The sequence below is a fragment of the Pristis pectinata genome, chromosome 10 (genome assembly GCF_009764475.1).
Source record: "Pristis pectinata isolate sPriPec2 chromosome 10, sPriPec2.1.pri, whole genome shotgun sequence".
In the NCBI taxonomy this organism is placed as follows: Eukaryota; Metazoa; Chordata; class Chondrichthyes; order Rhinopristiformes; family Pristidae; genus Pristis; species Pristis pectinata.
The window spans coordinates 26,311,946-26,330,310 of NC_067414.1; the positions used below are offsets into that span (position 1 = coordinate 26,311,946).

The window sequence follows — 18,365 nt, forward strand, 5'->3', positions numbered from 1 at the left end:
CACAACTTCCTAACCCGTCTTTGGAATGTGGGAGGAAACCAGAGCACCCGGAGGAAACCCACGCAGACACGGGGAGAACGTACAAACTCCTTACAGACAGCAGCGGGAATTGAACCCGGGTTGCTGGCACGTTACGCTAACTGCTACACTACTGTGCTTGCCCTTCATTGAAACTGGGCAAATGACTTAGAATGTCCATAAAATCTAACCTCACTGTATTGTAATTCATTCTATTGACATTCAACTTCTGATTTAGCAGAGCTTGGTTAAACTGAAGGCGAGTCTGAAGTCGGAACTAAACTGAAGGTGAATTCTGTTTATCTAAGGAGGGAAAAGGTGGTTTTGGAAGTTGTATTGGTTTATTATTGTCACTTGTACCGAGGTACAGTGAAAAACTTGTCTTGCATACCGATCCTACATGTCAATTCATTACACAGTGCAGTTACATTGGGTTAGTACAGAATGCATTGATGTAGTACAGGTAAAAACAGTAACAGTACAGAGTAAAGTGTCACAGCTACAGAGAAAGTGCAGTGCAAAAAGGTGCAAGGTCAAGGTGCAAGGTATTGAAAATGTATGTCAATGGCACACTATTATATATTTCTGCTATTTAAGCCAGATCATTATTTCTTTAAGCATTTAATTTGAAGAAATGAAGGGAACAATACTGTCAAGAAAAACAGTGCCAGATTCAATATGAGTACTACCAGACAGTTGCTATAGTTTTGATCATCCTCGGATGTATCAAGTTTAATTTTGAAGGAAAATGTCAGTAATGCTACTTTGTTCTTAACAGATGATAGCCCAAATATTTACATATTTTGGGTATGATAGAAAAATGACCAATATCAAAATGAAAATAGGTATAGTTCTGTAGCAGTTTGGTATATGATATTATATGCAGCAGTGAACTCTGCCAGACCCTGGTGAAATGTGGAAATGAAAATTTGATATGTGATTCATTCCTTGGCTATATATGGACATTTTTTAATGGCTGGTACAAAATTGTTTGCTATTTTGTTGCACAAAGTAGACATTATGAAAGGATTATAATGTGATTTTAGGGAGTTTTCCAAAGGAGGAGAGGGTGGTGGACAGGCGACATTATTTAGACATGGAATTCCCGAAGTTCAGCCAGACAGCTGGAGCATAACTGGCAGTTGTAGAATGAATGAAATCAAGCAGAGGCAGGATTGGAAGAATACAATATCAAAACCAAATTGTTTTGGATATTTGTGGTCAATTGCTATCAAATTTCATGTAAATATCAGTTTGTGATTGCTACCTACTTTAGTTGTAACTTTCTTATTAATGCCTACAATTGAAATCTTGCCTCTTCAGAACTGGGAGAAATTGAGATAGCCAATGGCCATTATTTGTAGAAATATTTCTAATGCTATAGTGTTACTTCTATTGTCCATCTTCTTAGCATGTAATCATAATTTCATTTTATCTTCCATTTAGTTTTCTCAGATTAAATTCTGTTGGCTATTAGTGACTTATTGTTCCACCTAAACAGCCTTCTTTTAAAAACAATATTTTGAACAGGTTTTTCAACATTTCGATCTGTGTGCCAGACTGCCAGTTACCAAAGCTTCTGCTTTTGCTATTTTTCTGACAACTGCTATTAGATGGAGATTCCTAAGGAAGTTGGTTAATAGGTTTTTTAAAACCTCTTTTTTCTCTTGTTTTTAAGGACTTAATCCTGTGACATAAATCCATAATGCAGAATGCTAGATTTTCTAAAAGCTGCTCACGTGTACAGAAATTTTGTACTTATTTCTTAGAACTTTGGCTTTTGATCATTAACTTTTTTTAAATTGCCAGAGTAACAATTAAAACTGAAAGAAGAAAATCCAAAATGACTAAGTGGCATGCTTTCCTTTCTATGGCTACAGTAGGCTGGAAGTTGTTCACATTATTCTGCTGTTCAAATACTTGAACCCAATCTCTACGCCATTCTTCATTCAGCTTGTAACTGTATCTTCTTTTGAGCTTGAGAGAGTAAATTGAGAAAGTTGATTAAATTGATTTAATCTTTCTCTTTGCTAAATTCATTAACCTGAATTGATGATAATGCTGGTCCTGCTTTGCTTAGCACAGTGACCTATGAAGAAGGTGAAAGTAAATAGGCTGCTATTACTTTCTGAGACACTAATCCATTCTGAAAAATGCATCATATAGATCTTTAAAAAGGACTGACTTTATATTCTTAGCTGAAAAGGAAACATTGCACCTGATAGGCAATTATATAATTGACTAACATTGTCTTGACTCACTTTGTTAAAGAAGGGTCATTAGGGTGGCTATTAGTGTCTGTGATACTGTACTATGAGTTTGAGTCAGTCCATCATGGGAGTAGGGGTGGAAATTCGACATAAGATAATTATTCATTTAAAAACTTTACCGGATGGAATTAGGTCCTTAAGATCTTTTCTTGTAAGTCAAAGCTGCTTGATTGCTGTCATGGTGACCAGTTAATAGAAATACATTTTTTTACTTTCATGTGATCTGGTACCCAATTTAATTCTGTTTCTAACAGTGTGGTGTTGACAGTATGAAAATCATATTATTTCCGCATTCTTCAATCTTGAACTCCCAAAGATGACATTCAAAGAGTAAACTATGTACAAGTTTTGCATTTAATCCTCATCAAGAACAAAGCTGCTCTTCCTGCATTAACACCCTGCCGTATAACCATATAATATGTTAACCCAAAGTGGCTAGAGATCATGCTTGTGTTAAAAAGGAACACTGTTACTGTTCTTAAATGTTTCGACCTTAGCTTTTTTTTTATTTCTGGAGACACAAGAGACTGCAGATGCTGGAATCTGGACCCTGCATTGGGACTGAGAGGGGGATAGACATATAAAGGGGATGGAAAAGGGGTGATGGTGATACACGAGGCCAGAGGTGATTGAGAGAGGGAGTGGTTTTGAAGGATGACAGGCAGAATGATCCAGGTAGTTGAGGAGGAGGGGTGAAGTTGGGAGATACGATAGATGGAGGCAGATACAAAAAAGGAGGAAGGTGGAGACGGCTGCTGGAGGGCAATAAGCAGGAACACAAAGGTTTCCAGATATTTCTTTGTTTCTTAATATACATAAGTCCTGTGAAATGTTGCTTAATTAACTTGGAATCTAAAACAATATTTGCCCATATTACTGAGCAATTGGTGCCCTGGAAAAACATTTTTATTCAGAAGTCTTTGGTGGAAGAGACTTGTTTGGAAGGCGATTGGTAGGTGCTTAGATTTTACTATATGAATGTTGGGAAGATTTCTTTAAATAACTTGTGTTTTACAGGTGGTTATTCCAAGAAGTCCCATCCAGGCCAAGGGATTATTGCTATCATGTATAGAGGATAAAAATCCTTGTATCTTCTTTGAGCCTAAAATTCTCTACAGAGCTGCTGGTAAGTTTCCAGGTGTGGCATTTTCTAAGAACTGGTACAAGATAACCATAGACGACTTTTGCAGAGGCTGATTTTTATTGGAACTAATGCAAGTAGCATAAGCTAAGAAATTCATAATATTCTACTTCAATGGAAAATACAAATGTATTTGGCAGCAGTTAAATCCAGACATTTATGTATATTGGAGATCAAGTAAGACATTCCTTTTTGTCATCTTTCTTGGTGTTTATGTTGGCTTTTTACTTTTTGGTTCCACTAAGAGCAGTAATATAGTGCTTTCTTAAAAGCACACCATTATTTTAATATCTAAGATTTCTGCCTAATCTGAATAGGATTTGAAACTGCTCTGCAATGAATAAGTAAAACAATGAAGAAAAGCCTGGTATTAGAAAGTGTGTAATAAAATCAGGTTGAACCCATAATTCACAGCTTACTGTGAAATAGTGAAAACATAAGCATGAAATTGAAGCACTAAATTCCTTAGAGGAGATCCTAGTTCTGAAGAATCCAATAAAGTATTCTCAGATTCTGCTACAGGTGGAGCAAATGGTGCTTCGTGAGGTGTGTGAGTAGTTGAGAATGAGTGCACTCCTGCTACTTGTGCATGACCTCCATGTGCTCTCCTCATTGAGACCCAACATGCTCAGTGGCTTCCTGGGAGCTCATCCTTCATTTTGAGCCGTCACAGGCCAAGGATTTTTGTCAATAATGAAGATGTTATACTTTTTCCAAGGAGATTTTGAGAACTTGTGAATGTTTTTTTCAATCCTCCCAGATGTCTGTTGCTGTGATGGAGTTTGGCTTGTTTCTTGTGTGTGATGTTAGGCACGCATACAATGTGGTCCACTTATCGGAGTTGGTTATGCATGATAAGAGCTTCAGTAATCTGGACTTCGGCTCGGGAAAAGTCATGGACAAATATTCATCTACTTTGCCAATAAATAAGGAGAATTTTGTGGATGCAGCATTGGTAGTGCTTTGAGATGCCTATTGTAAGTTGTCCATGTCTCCAGAGCATTCAGGAGACCAGAAATTGCTGGTGCTCAGTGGACCATGAGCTTGGTGCTGATTTTGAGGATCTGATGTTTTCAAATCTTTTCCTTTTCCTCAAAAGCACCCTTCTCTTCAATTGGATGAAGGCCATGGTCATGCAATAGAGGCAGTAGGGATTTTGTAATTGATGTCTATTTTCCTTGAGGGATGACTCCTGATACATGGAAAGTGATCCACATTTTCCAGGGAGCTGTCATGGATCTTTATTGTTGAGGGCGATTTTGTGCGACAGGGTCAGGTTGATGATAGGTACTTGTCTTTGAATGTTTAGTGTAATGCCCATCCTCTTGTACATTTCAGAGAAGAAGTCAATGATGATTTGAAGCACAGTCTTCAAATGGGTACATACATAAGCATCATTTGCTTATGATAAATTGATGCTTGAGTTTGAGATGATCTTGGTTCTGGAGTGGAGATAAGAAAGGTTGCAATTTCCTGATCATCCTCAAGATTGTTGAAGGTAGAGTGCAATGTTCAGTAATAAGAATTGATGAGAGGTTTGGTGCAATGACACGGCTTTGCTTGACTTGAGTCTGCAGTAGGATTGGGTTTGTGCTGAACCCTTTGGATAGAATCACAACTTGAATATTATTGTGTAGTAGGTATAGAATTTGAGGGCAGCTAAATTTGAGGAAGATCATAGAACCAGAATGGGAGCACCTGCACAAGGAAGTAGAAGACTGTATTGATAGATCATTGAGGAAGTTATGACCATAGGCCATTTGGCCCTTAGTCTGCTCTGCCATTTGATCATGGCTGATTTGTTTATCCTTCTCAACCCTATTCTCCTGCCTTCTCCCCATAACCTTTGATGCCTTTACTAATCAAGAACCTATCAACGTCTGCTTTAAATATATCCAATGACTTGACCTTCACAGATTCACCACCCTCTGGCTAAAGAAATTCCTCCTCATCTGTTCTAAAGGAACATCCTTCTATTCTGAGGCTGTGCCCTCTGGTCCTAGACTTTCCCACTACTGGAAGCGTCCACTATCTAGGCCTTTCAATATTTGGTAGATTTCAATGCAATCTCCCCTCATCCTTCTAAACTCCAGCAAGTACAGGCCTAGAACCATCAAATGCTCATACATTAACCCTTTCATTTCAGGATCATTCTTGTAAACCTCCTCTGGATCCTCTCCAGTGCCAGCATATCCTTCCTTGGATACGAGGCCCAAAACTGCTCATAATACGCCAAATGTGGTTTGACTAATGTCTTATAAAGCATCAGCATTACATCCTTGCTTTCATAGTCTCATCCTCTTGAATGCTAACATTGTATTTGCCTTCCTTACTACTGACTCAACCTGCAAGTTAATGTTTAGAGAATCCTGCACTAGGACTCCCAAGTCCTTTTGCAACTCCGATTTCTGTTTTCTAAACAGGGAGTGAATTCAGTCAATGCCTTTATTCCTTCTACCAGTGCATGACCATCTGCCACTTCCTTGCCCATTCTCCCAACCTGTCCAAGTCCTCCTGCAGACTCCCTGCTTCCTCAACACTACCTGCCCCTCCACCTATCTTTGTATCATCTGCAAACTTGGCCACAAAGCCCTCAATTCTGTCATGCAGATCATTAGCACATAACGTGAAAAGTACCAGACCCAACAGACCTGAGGAACACCACTAGTCACTGGCAGCCAACCAGAAAAGGCCCTCTTTATTCCCACTGATTGCCTGGCAGAAGGCATTCTTCTATCCGTGCTGGTACCTCTCCTATAATACCACGGGCTCCAATCTTGCTTAGCAGCCTTACATGCAGCACCTTGTCAAAGGCCTTCTGAAAATCCAAGTAACAACATCCACTGACTCTTTGCCTGTTACTTCCTCAACGAATTCTAACAGATTTGTCAGGCAAGATTTCCCCTTAAGGAAACCATGCTGACTTCAGCCTATTTTATCATGAGCTTCCAAGTACCCTGAAACCTCATCCTTAATAATAGACTAACATCTTACCAACCACTAAAGTCAGGCTAACTGGTCTATAATTTCATCTTTTGCCTCCCTCCATTCCTAAAGAGGAGAGTGACATTTGTGATTTTCCAGTCCTCTGGAACCATTCCTGATTCTTGAAGGATCACTACTAATGCCTCCACAATCTCTTCAGCTACCTTTCAGATCCCTGGGGTGTAGTCCATCTGCTCCAGGTGACTTACCCACCTTCAGACCTTTCAATTTCCCAAGCACCTTTAGTAATAGCAACTACACTCACTTCTGCCCCCTGACTCTTGAATTTCTGGCATGTTGCTGGTCTTCTTCTACAGTGAAGACTGATGCAAAATACTTATTCAGTTCATCCACCATTTCTTTGTTCCCTATTATTATCTCTCTAGCATCATTTTCCAGTGGTCTGAAGTCCACTTTTGCCTCTTTTACTCTTTATATATCTGAAACAACTTCTGGCATCCTCTTATATTATTGGCTAACTTACCTTCATATTTTCTTCCCTTATTGCTTATTTAGTTGTCTTCTGTTGGTTTTTAAAAGCTTCCAATTCCACTAGCTTCCCACTAATTTTTGCAATATTGCTCTTTTGCTTTTATGCTGTCTTTGACTTCCCTTGTCAACCACAGTTGCCTCATTCTCCCTTTAGAATGCTGCTGCTTCTTTGGGTTAAACTGATCCTGCATCTTCCAAATTACTCCCAGAAAATGCTGCCATTGCTGCTCTACCATCATCTCTGCTAGCATCCCCTTCCAATCAACTTTGGCCAGCTCCTCTTATGCTTCTGTAGTTACCTTTACTCAACTGTAATACCAACACATCTGATCTTAGATTCTCCCTCTCAAACTGTGGGGTGAATTCTATCATATTATGATTGCTGCCTCATGAAAGTTCCTTTACCTTAAGCTCCCTAATCAAATCTGGTTCATTGCACAACACCAAATCCAGAATTGCCTTTTCTCTAGTGGGCTCGACTGCAAGCTGCTCTAAAAAGCCATCTTGCAGGCATTCTACAAATTCCTTCTCTTGGGATCCAGTACCAACCTGATTTTCCCCAGTCTACCTGCATGTTGAAATCCCCCTTGACCACTGTAACATTACCCTTTTTACACACCTTTTCCATCTCCTTTTGTAATTTGTATCCCACATCCTGGCTACTATTCTGAGGCCTGTATACAATTCCCATCAGGGTCTTTTTACCCTTGCAGTTTCTTAACTCTACCCACAAGGATTCTACATCTTTTGATCCTATGTCACTTCTTGCTAAGGATTTGATTTAATTTTTACCAACAGAGCCACCACACCCCCTCTGCCCATTTGCCTATCTTTTCGATAGGATGTGTATTCTTGGATGTTTAGCTCCTAGCTGTGATCTTCATTCAACCACAACTCTGATGCCCACAACATCAAATCTGCCAATTTCTAACTGCGCTAGGAGCTCGTCTACCTTATTTCATATACTGCATGCATTCAAATACAACACCTTCAGTCCTGTATTCACCACCCTTCTCAAATTTGTCTCTATGTTGCCTGAAGTTCAATTTTTATTCCTTTCTGTATTATTCTTTATTATGGAGCCTTCAGTAACCTCTCCTGCACTCTCCTTCCCTTTTACTTTATCCATACTTTGGTTCAGTCTGTCGAACCCACCCCCTACAATTTAGTTTAGAGCCCTAGTTACACAATTCACCAGGACCCTGGTCCTAGCGTGGTTCAGGTGGAGCCCGTCCCATCTGAGCAGCTCCCTCCTTCCCCAGTACTGGTGGGAATGCGCCAAGAATTCAAACCTGCTTCTCCCACACCAATCTTCAAGCCACGCATTTAACTCTGATCTTATTTACCCTGTGCCAATTTGCACATGCTCATGTAGCAATCCAGAGATTATTACCTTTTTGGTTTTTTTTAAAATTTAGTCCCTAGCTGCTCAAATTCCCTCAGCAGAATCTCTTTCCTTGTTCTACCTACATCATTGGTACGCACATGGACCATGACAACAGGATCTTTTCCCCTCCCATTCCAAATTCCTCTGCAGGTCAGATGAGATGTCTCAAACCCAGGCACCAGGCAGGCAACACAGCCTTTGGGTCTCTCAATCCTTGTGACAGAAAATTGTGTCTACTCCCCTATTATACTCTCCCCAATTACAACTACATTTCTCTTCTTTGCCCCCTCTCAAATGGCTCCCTGAACCATGGTGCCACAGTTCAGTTGCTCATCCTTCCTACAGCTCCACTCTCATCCACACAGGGACCAAGAATCTCAGACCTGTTGGACAAGCTCAAGGGCAGAGGCTCTTCCAGCACAACCTCTTGGATCCCCTTACCTGCCTGACTCATAGTCACACCCTGTTGTCCCTGACCACAGACCAAATTTGAAGTAGTTCATGTGACTGCTTCCTGAAACACAGCATACAGGTAACTCTTCCAACTCCCTGATGCATCACAGTGTTTGAAGCTCAGGTTCCAGCCCATCAACTTTGAGCCCAAGTTCCTCAAGCAACCAACACTTGCTGCAGATGCAGTCACCAGGAACCACAAAGGGGTCCACCAGCTCCCACATCAGCTACAACACATCACCTGATCCTGCATCCTTATTTTATTTAGTTAGTTATAATTTGATGTCTTTTTATTTAACTACTATAAAAAACCTTACCTGTTTTGGCCTACTCCTCACCAAAGCCTCACATTCCCACTCCTGCCCTGGCCCACTCTTATAATGGCTGCGCCACTTTACTCTACCTTCCTTTTATTGGCTGAGTTGCCACACACACAGCCAATCACACAACTTCAAAAAAAAACTGTTAGCTCCTCCCTTCTGCTGCTCTGGCTGCTGCAACTGGAGAAAAAATGGGGTAAATGGTTGGAAGAAGAGAAAAAAATAATTGCAGTGAATTGTCAAGCTGCAACTGGAAAGATAGGAGTAGATCCAAGTGAAGAAAATTCTGCTGAATTGGATAGCAGACATCTTGAAAAAGATGGAATGACAATGTCCCAGCCATAATCACAAAAAAATCTTTTTGATAAGGGCTGTTTTAGTATGGTTGAAACTTGATTGGAGGGATTCATGATTGAATTGTGGGAAAGATGAACATAATTTGGAGGGGTAACATCACATTCAAGGTTTTGTGTGGTTAGAGATGAAATACAATTTTTAGAGGCTGAGGGGTCAAAGCATTCTTTTGTGGATGGGCAATCACAAGACAAAAGTAGGCCTTTTGACTCAATTTCTACTCCACCATTTAATTGGATCATCAGTGGAGAGAGAAATGAAGTTAAGATTTCATGTCAGTGATCCTTCATAAGGACTGGGAATATCTAAGAACATTAGCAGGATGTTGCCCTGTATCTGCACTTATTATTCATGAACAAGTACAGTTTGGGAGACACAGTGAATAGTGCTGCTCCCTCATGGCTCCAACGATCTAGATTCATTTCTGACTTTGGGTGCCATCTATGTGGAGTTTGCATGTTCTCTTTGTGACCATGTGGGTTTCCCGCGTGTGCTTCAATTTTCTCTCCTATGGCAAAGATCTGACAATTGATATTAATTGGGTTCTGTAAAATGGCTACAGTATTGCTGGGTGGCAAGAGAATCAGGGAGGAGAATAGGGTAGTTGATGGAGATGTGAGAGGCAAAATGGGGTTAATGCAGATGGGTGCTTGATGGTTGGTGTGGATGTAGTGGGCCAATGGGCCTATTTCTATGTTGTATGACTCTATGACATATTCTTGCTGTGGTGTCTTGAATCCCGTGGGGTCGGGCAGATATTGCTCCTATTGTGACATTAGGTAGGAAATTCCATTAAAGGTGAAGGAATGGCATTGTATGTTCCAGTCTGAAGCTGTATCTTGTAGTTTCATAGTTTCAACTAGAAGCTATTTTGTACTGCAGATGGGCCTTTTTTTAAATTAAAAACAATAAGTTTGGAGATTAAGAGAACTGATCTAAGAATTGGTACTTAATGCTCAAACATCATCATCAAAAGAACTGTAAATGTACTGACATTTCTGAATATTCAGTGGAGAAGCTGTTGTGGAAACCTATTACAAATTTTTGTAGAAACTGCTACTGGTGAGTTGATTACAGTTGTGACTTAGTGGGTATTTTCCTTAGCTGCAGTAGTTACATTCCAAAAGTGGTACATTCTGTTCCTCTGACTCAAATATAAATTTTATAGATCTCCAGGAATGATGCCAGTTCAAACCACATGGTGCTAAAATTCATGAACAACCTCCTTTTTGTAGTGTTTGAACCATTTTGATTCATCTAAGTCTACAGATTGAACGAACACTAATTGGTTTCAGATAATAATGTGCATTTTTTTTTCTGGGAACATTTTCTGTTTTAATATTCACAATCTGATTTATGGTAATTACTGTATTACTTTTCCTTTTGCATGGGATATTGATTTGTAGGCAAAAGTACTCTCATATTTTCCTTCACAGGCAATAAATTTGTGCATATTTGCAACAAATGTGCTTGCTACACTTTTAAAACCAAGTAACATGATTGGTCATGGAATTTTATTAATGGCTGCCTGGTTTATGTTTGCACAGTTAGGTAAATAAATAATTGTGGTAAAATAGAAAAATACTCTGCATCAATTGTGCTTTTTGCAGACCATTATGGAGGAAAGTTGCCTGTGAAAGGAAATTAGTAGTTTTTTGGAACTCTAACACTGCAACATTGGTATGCTGGATATGCAGAAGACAAAACAACACCAGCCAAAATATACAGAAATTGAGCATACCAACTTTGCATAGTATCTAAAGAGTACATTTAGGGTCAGATATCCTATTAGAACATAGGACTTTTGTTATAATCTATTTGAGCACCTCATGGCACATAACTGTGGTCAGTTCTATTTTTCAATGACCATTCATACTGTTAACGGATGATGGCAGTGTTGACTGTCAAACTGTGAAACATGGAAGTCACTCATTTATATAATAATGTTTCTAATTACTTTTTAGGATAATTTTTATACTGTTATAGGAAGTTTATGGCAAAAATTTAATTACACCTTGAGAAGCAATATGATTTCACTTTAAAGCAGAAAATGCTGGGGATATTCAGCTGACCAAGTATGATTTTTGGAGAGAAAAACAGAGTGAACTAGAAAAGTTAGAAAACAAATGTGTTTAAAGTTACTGACAAGGGAAGAGTTGAAGAAAACATTGCATTGATTTAATTACGAATTAGCTGATATACTGGTATTTGAGTTCCATTGGTCATCTTTAATGCTTATGAAAATTTTGATTGGAGGGAGAAATTGCGAGTCACACAAGATGGCTAGTTGACATTTTGTTTTTGGCTTTGGTGTTTGGACTGCAAGGGAACCTGGAAGTTTGTTTTATTGTTACAAATGATCAGTATGCAGAGGATCAATTGAAGAGAATATACCATCTTTCAAGTGCAGGAATGCTTCACCAGCTACATTCAGCCTTGGCCATGTCCCTAGAACTTAGTGTACACACCTGAAGCCTGGAGTAGTCAGAGGAGCCATGTTTCTATTGATAGAGATACCTGGGTAGAACCATGCCATGAGCCATAGTTGGATCTTTGGACCGACTTCAGGAAGGAATGCATTTTCTGTGGTTTTGAGACTCATTGTGAGTGTTTGGACCACAGCAAAGGATGTCCTCAACTGATGCTCTGTTCACAGATGTATGACAATATTTGTAAAAGCAACATCTTATCTGTTTCCAGGGAAGAGAACTGAGTACCTGGAGTGAGCTCAAAACCTTTCTCAGTGGCAAAACATACCTTTGTGTAGTCTTACAGTATATAGATGAAATCTATAAGTTCATCACTGCTTCACTTCTTCTACAAATTGAAACAAATAGGAATACCTTCTGGTTTCTAAGTGCACAGTGGTGCTTAGTGACCACAGAAATACAACTTAGCACATCATTCCAAGTTTCCCAGGAAGTAAACAGGCCTTATTCATTCTGAGTTGTCCACCATAGCCATAGGCTTTGCAGTCCTATCTCAATACGTCAATTATGAACCCACAGAAAGAAATGAAGTGAAGTTCACCTTCAGAAACAGTACTGAGCATTCTGGTAATGAACTGAGGTTTCAATTTAGCTCTGGAATTTTCACCCTAAGCCTCTTTTCCTCTCTACCTCTCACTCATTTAAATGATATCTTTGTATGTACTGGGGAAATTTACCTCTGTATATACAGGGGTTATGGCTGATCAGTCATCTAACCCAGAGGTTTCAACCTGTGGTCTGCGGTAAGTTGCTGTGAGCAAGCCAAGAAAAAAATGGAAAAGCGACCTGTTACAAAGACGTAGCTTACTTGCTTGCTCTATTCAGAAAATCAGCCATATCTATTCTATCTGTTATAGGCGACAATGTTAGAAACTTAGATGGCGTTCCCTTCTGGTAAGCTGCCGCTTAATATTCGATTTGTGTAGTCAGAGTAGTCAGCAGTGTTCACTACTCACTACTATTCTGTTGTGCACTGTAGTGTTAGCGAGACTGAGTGACATTGTTGGTGTGCCTTAATAATATTGCTTACTTACCGTGCATTTACGCCACAGTGACGTCACTGTTAAATGAAAAGTGTGCAAGTGTGTAAATTTTAGATTAGTTTTGATAATTTTGTTTATCAGTAATAGTAATTAAACTGTCCAGCGTGTATTGCTGAGTATGGAGAACTTTCTGAAGAGAAAAGCTGACCAGAAACCGGAAGATTCTGATGACGAAGGGGATAAGGGTGACCGAAAGAGAAAACAACGCAAGTACAATCCAGAATACATTTCATATGGCTTCATCGCAGTGGGGACAAATGCGGACCAACCTCTCTGTGTTGTGTGTTTGCAAACACTGTCCAACAATGCAATGAAACCAGGGAAATTGAAGCGCCATTTAACAACAGTGCATCCAGATATTGCCAGTAAGCGGAAGGAATATTTTGAGCGGCAAAAGGAGCTGTACCTCAAGCAGAAAGGCAAAATGACAGCCTGCACCACTGTAAATGAGAAGGCTCTTCGCGCATGATATTTGGTAGCATTACAAATAGCACATTCCAGAAAACCTCACACAATTGGAGAAGAGCTTATACTGCCTGCAGCAGTAGGTATGTGTGAAGTTGTACTGGGAAAAGAATCCAATCAAAAACTGAAAGCCATTCTACTGTCTGATAACACGGTAAGCAGAAGAATTGGCGATATGGCCGAAGATATACAGAGCCAGCTGATAGCACGTCTTCAGCAAGTCAGATTTGCGATTCAGCTCGATGAAAGTACTGATGTTGCTAATGCTGTGCAGTTGTTGGTTTATATTTGATATTGCTGGGAAGGAGAGGCTTTGGAAGACTTTTTGTTTTGCAACGCGCTCCCAGGGCGTACAACCGGTGAAGAACTTTTCTGTGTGCTTGACACTTTTTTTGTACATTCGGCATTGGCGTGGACACAGTGTATTGGAGTATGCATGGATGGTGCTGCAGCAATGACGGGACGGAAGTCGGGTCTAGTCGCACGAATGAAAGTAGTAGCTCCACATGTAGCAGCAACCCACTGCATGATTCACCGTGAGGCTTTGGCTGCAAAGGATAGGGATGAAAATCTTGCGGATGTGTTTTCCACGTGCATTAAAGTCATTAACTTTATCAAAGCCAGGCCGCTCAATCATCGTTTGTTTGAAAACATATGCCGTGAAATGGAAGGCGAGCATAAGCATTTGTTGCTACATACAGAAGTCAGATGGCTGTCACGAGGCCGCATTGTGCAGTGTGTATATGAATTGTGAGATGAACTGCTCATTTTTCTAAATGAGCCTAACAGATCATTGGCACAGTTCTTGACAGATGAGATGTGGGTTGCCAGATTATCTTATCTTGCAGATATATTCAACATTTTGAACAGCTTAAATCTATCATTGCAAGGACCTGGCTCAAATGTTCTGAAAACGCATGACAAAATCAATACCTTCCAGAAAAAACTCTGAATCTGGAAGGGAAGATGCAAGCAAGGCATCTATGATATGTTTCCATCGCTGGCTGACTTTCTGACAGTGAACGAGACTAAGACAGAGGCCATTGTCACGAACCAGCAACAAAAGAAACACACTGAGCATGATTCAGTGTTAAAAGCTATTTTATTAATCACTACTTATGATAATACGTAAAATAAAAGTAAAAATGTTAGTATGTTAGAATTCAAAAATGTTAGTATGTTAGAATTCAAAAATGTTAAACCTTGAACGTTAACCCCAAAACTAAACTCTTCGTGTGTGTGTGTGTGTGTGTGTGTGTGTGTGTGTGTGTGTGTGTGTGTGTGTGTGTGTGTTTGTGTGTGGCAAAGTCCAAAACTCCCAGTTCCGGAATGGTTCTTAAAGTTCAGTTCCGCAAGCCATAAGGTGAAACATGAGCAAGGGCTTCTTCAACAACCACCGTTGTCTGAAGATAAGACGTAGACGTAGAGAAACATAGAGAGAGTAAATACGAAATCCAAATGTTCCACGACGGAACCCAAGCGACACTTCAGTGTTTACTCGGTAGTGACTTCCTCACCCTGAAAAGCATCTGAATCGTGGTCGTCCACACACAAATACCTGTTTCCTTCTACAGGTCAGCAACAAAGTGAACTCCACCGGATTACTTCCAACTTCCATACATGGATTTCAGTGGCAGACACAGTTATAGTTTCTCATCCATCGATAGAGAAAACTGGCAGGCTGGTGTCTCTCTCCCTTCTCTCTCTCTCTCTCCTTCTTCTTCTGACTTCTTCAACAACGTCATTACGTCCCTTATTTTCTATTGACGTAAGCACGCCCCACACACACATACACACACACTCTCTATCTTAAAGGGACATTCACTGAGTCCCTAACACCATTGCGAGCACCGTTTTGAACCATATTCAACAGCTGTCACATTATTTCCATGAGTATTTCGGCGACGATGACACGAGCCTGTTTGATTGGATTTGAAATCCATTTGAATGCATGCTTACTGATTTAACTGGATGTGAACAAGAAGAATTGGCTGAACTGTCATCTGACAGGACTTTGCGCTTGCAGTTCAACCAAATGTCACTGTTGTCATTCTGGATAGCATGTTCCCAGGAGTATCCACTGCTGTCTGGCAAAGCCGTCAATGTTGTGTTACCATTTGCAACCACTTACTTGTGCGAAATAGCATTTTCTGCAGCCACTGCCATGAAAACCAAATACCGATCAAGACTGAATATTGAGGATGACATACGCGAATGTTTGTCGCACATACCACCACGTTTGGACAAACTCTGCAGTGCAAAACAGGCACAACCTTCACATTGAACTGAACACTGAAAGACACTGCTGGTAATTATCGGTGATTGAAATAGTCACTATTTCAATAGGGCCTATGTGCAGTAATTTAAGTGTTGTATGCATGAATTATTGATTGTTTGATTTTGTGGGCTTTGGGGGTCCGCCATCTAACAAGGACATGTTCTGGGGGGCCGCAGCATGAAAAAGGTTGAAAACCACTGATCTAACCCACACAGCTGCTTTTCCTCACCACATGCCTTAATACTTTTTATATTAAAACAAAATCTCAGATTTAAAGTTAAAAATTGACATAGAAGTAATTATACTTTTGAAAGAATTCCAAATTTGTTCCACACTTTTGAGTATAGATGTGTTTACTAACTTCATTCCTTGAAGACCTGGCTCTTAGTTCTGAATGCTTCACTCTACCAAACCTTTCAGTTCCCCTTGAATAGTTGCAGACTTTAACCTAAGTCATCTAAATTTCAGAGAATCCAACTCTAGTTTTTGTCTGTCCTTGTTCTTTAATCACGGCTCCTGGTTACCTCCTCGAAAATCAGAGGTGTGTGTATTGTCTATAAAGCATGCATATCCTTCATAAGATGGGGTTCTCGGAAGTACTCTTAGACTCTGTTAAGATGTAAGATCATGTTTATTATTGTCAATAATTCTCCACTATTTTAATAATCTGTACATATGGACCCAACTCTCTTTAGATGGCCACTGTTTGTAGCATTTCACCATTTAGAAAGTAAGCCCAAAACTGATGCTCTCATATTGGCCTTCATTGAATATCATATCCCACAACTTGGGCCAATTATTTAAACTGCTAATTTCTCTATTAATCTATACTTCTGTCCAGACTAAATGGTGCCATTTATCATAGGCAAATGTGGATATTTGGCTTTCTATACTGCATCTAAGTCATCAATCAATATGGGGGAAAGTTAACCCTCTACTCCTAAGTTTATATCATTAAAAGGTGTTCAGAAATTTAACTTGTATTAAGAGTGTCCTAGTTTTGAACCTAAGGGAACATCACTGTACACATTCCAAAAGTCCAGAAAACAACTTTCACCACTGAAATAAAATATATAACATACCAAACACCATTCCCTCTCTGATTCTTCGGTGTTACTTAATTTACTTCCAAGAAATTCAGTCAGAAAATGTAGAATGAAATATCGATTATCAAGAATGATTGGTGAAATCTGCCTTTCATACTATGTAGTCATGAATTAATGATAAAAAATGTGCATTTTGTTACTGCCTATTGCTCTATCCTCCTACTTCCACTGTACCAAGAAGGTGGCATACATTCCATCCATTCAAACTGATTTCTCGTGGTTTTGCTCCACAGAGTTGAAAAGAATATCTTCAACACCACCCAAAATCTTACCATGCACTAATGCAGAACTAGAAATTAAACTAAATTGAATGTATTCCCATTTTTCTACATATACAAAAGAGCTTTCCACATGTTTCTTCTTGGTGTCCTTATAAAACATGTTTTCTCTTAATCCTTTTTGACCTGGCTCAATCTTGATGAAGGTCACCATAGTGAAAAGAGCAGCTGTGGTGGCAGCACTGTTGGGATGCTTGTTGCTTAGATTCTCGCAGCTGATGCTAATCCAGTACCTGAAACATCTGGAGCCAATTGCATTATGGCTGCCAGCCCAGTCCTACTTTGTGCCAGTTTCTTTAATCATTGAGAAACTTAGCTGGTGAGGAATGTGATATCTCATTGAGGAGAGTCTGCGCCATGGGATCTTTCACCTGCCACATGGTGCGGAATCAGTGGGTGAAGTCAGACATCCTGGCTCATACTGGACAGCTGATCAGTCAGTTACTGTTTTTATCATATAATGCATTGGTTACTACTATGCTTTTACAAAGCATTTTATTTGTATTCCTTTAACTTTGAAGCATGATTTGAACAGTATTTTAAGGTGGGTGAAGGTGTAATAGGAGCAAAGAAAATATGATCAAGTATAGGCTGTTAGGTTCCTTGAGCCTACTCTGCCATGTAATAAGATTATGGCAAATCTGATCTTTGGCTTCAAATCCATTTTCATGTCCATTCCTCACAACCCTTGATTCTTATATAGTACAAAAAGCTAACATAGCCTTAATGACTCCATATTTACACATCTTGAATGGAGTGAATTTGAGAGAAAAGAATCCTTTGAGAGAAGAAATTTACCTCATCTTGTTCTTTAATTGATCCCATGTCATGAGATTATTGCTCATTTCTAGACTCTTTCTTGAGAGGAAACATCCTCGCAGCATCTACCACATCCAGATTCCTCTGTAGGATCACATATCATTCTACTAAACTATAGACTCGTGCAATATTACAGATATGTTTTCACTAAAGCCCTGTGCAATTGCTGCAAGGTTTCTAATCCCCGTGTTCCATTCCCCTTGCAATAAGGCTAAATTTGAATTGATAGAAAATATGACAGATATCCAAAGTTTTCTCTAGAATAATGATTCAAATTTCAATTCACTGGCAAATTGATTTACAGACAATGTCATTCTCTTTGCATGAGGAAAGCAATGTAGAAAAATACCCAGCACAAATATATATACATGATTAGCCTTGATAAAACTTGTGCCATCTCCAGCTAGCATTAACAGAGGAAAGGATTTATCTCTAATATCATTCCCAATGAGTTCTTTAATTAAGTA

The 18,365-nt window shown here is 39.5% G+C and overlaps 1 protein-coding gene across 6 annotated transcripts in view; it reads left to right on the forward strand.

The window, feature by feature from the left end:
- The window catches only part of bckdhb (branched chain keto acid dehydrogenase E1 subunit beta), a 192,059-nt gene that overhangs the window by 55,198 nt on the left and 118,496 nt on the right, over nucleotides 1-18,365 (forward strand). For all 6 annotated transcript variants that reach the window (XM_052024775.1, XM_052024776.1, XM_052024777.1 and 3 more), the window contains exon 6: nucleotides 3,306-3,414. In XM_052024775.1, coding sequence (XP_051880735.1) covers nucleotides 3,306-3,414 — 109 coding nt within the window. The remainder of the gene's footprint in view (nucleotides 1-3,305; nucleotides 3,415-18,365) is intronic.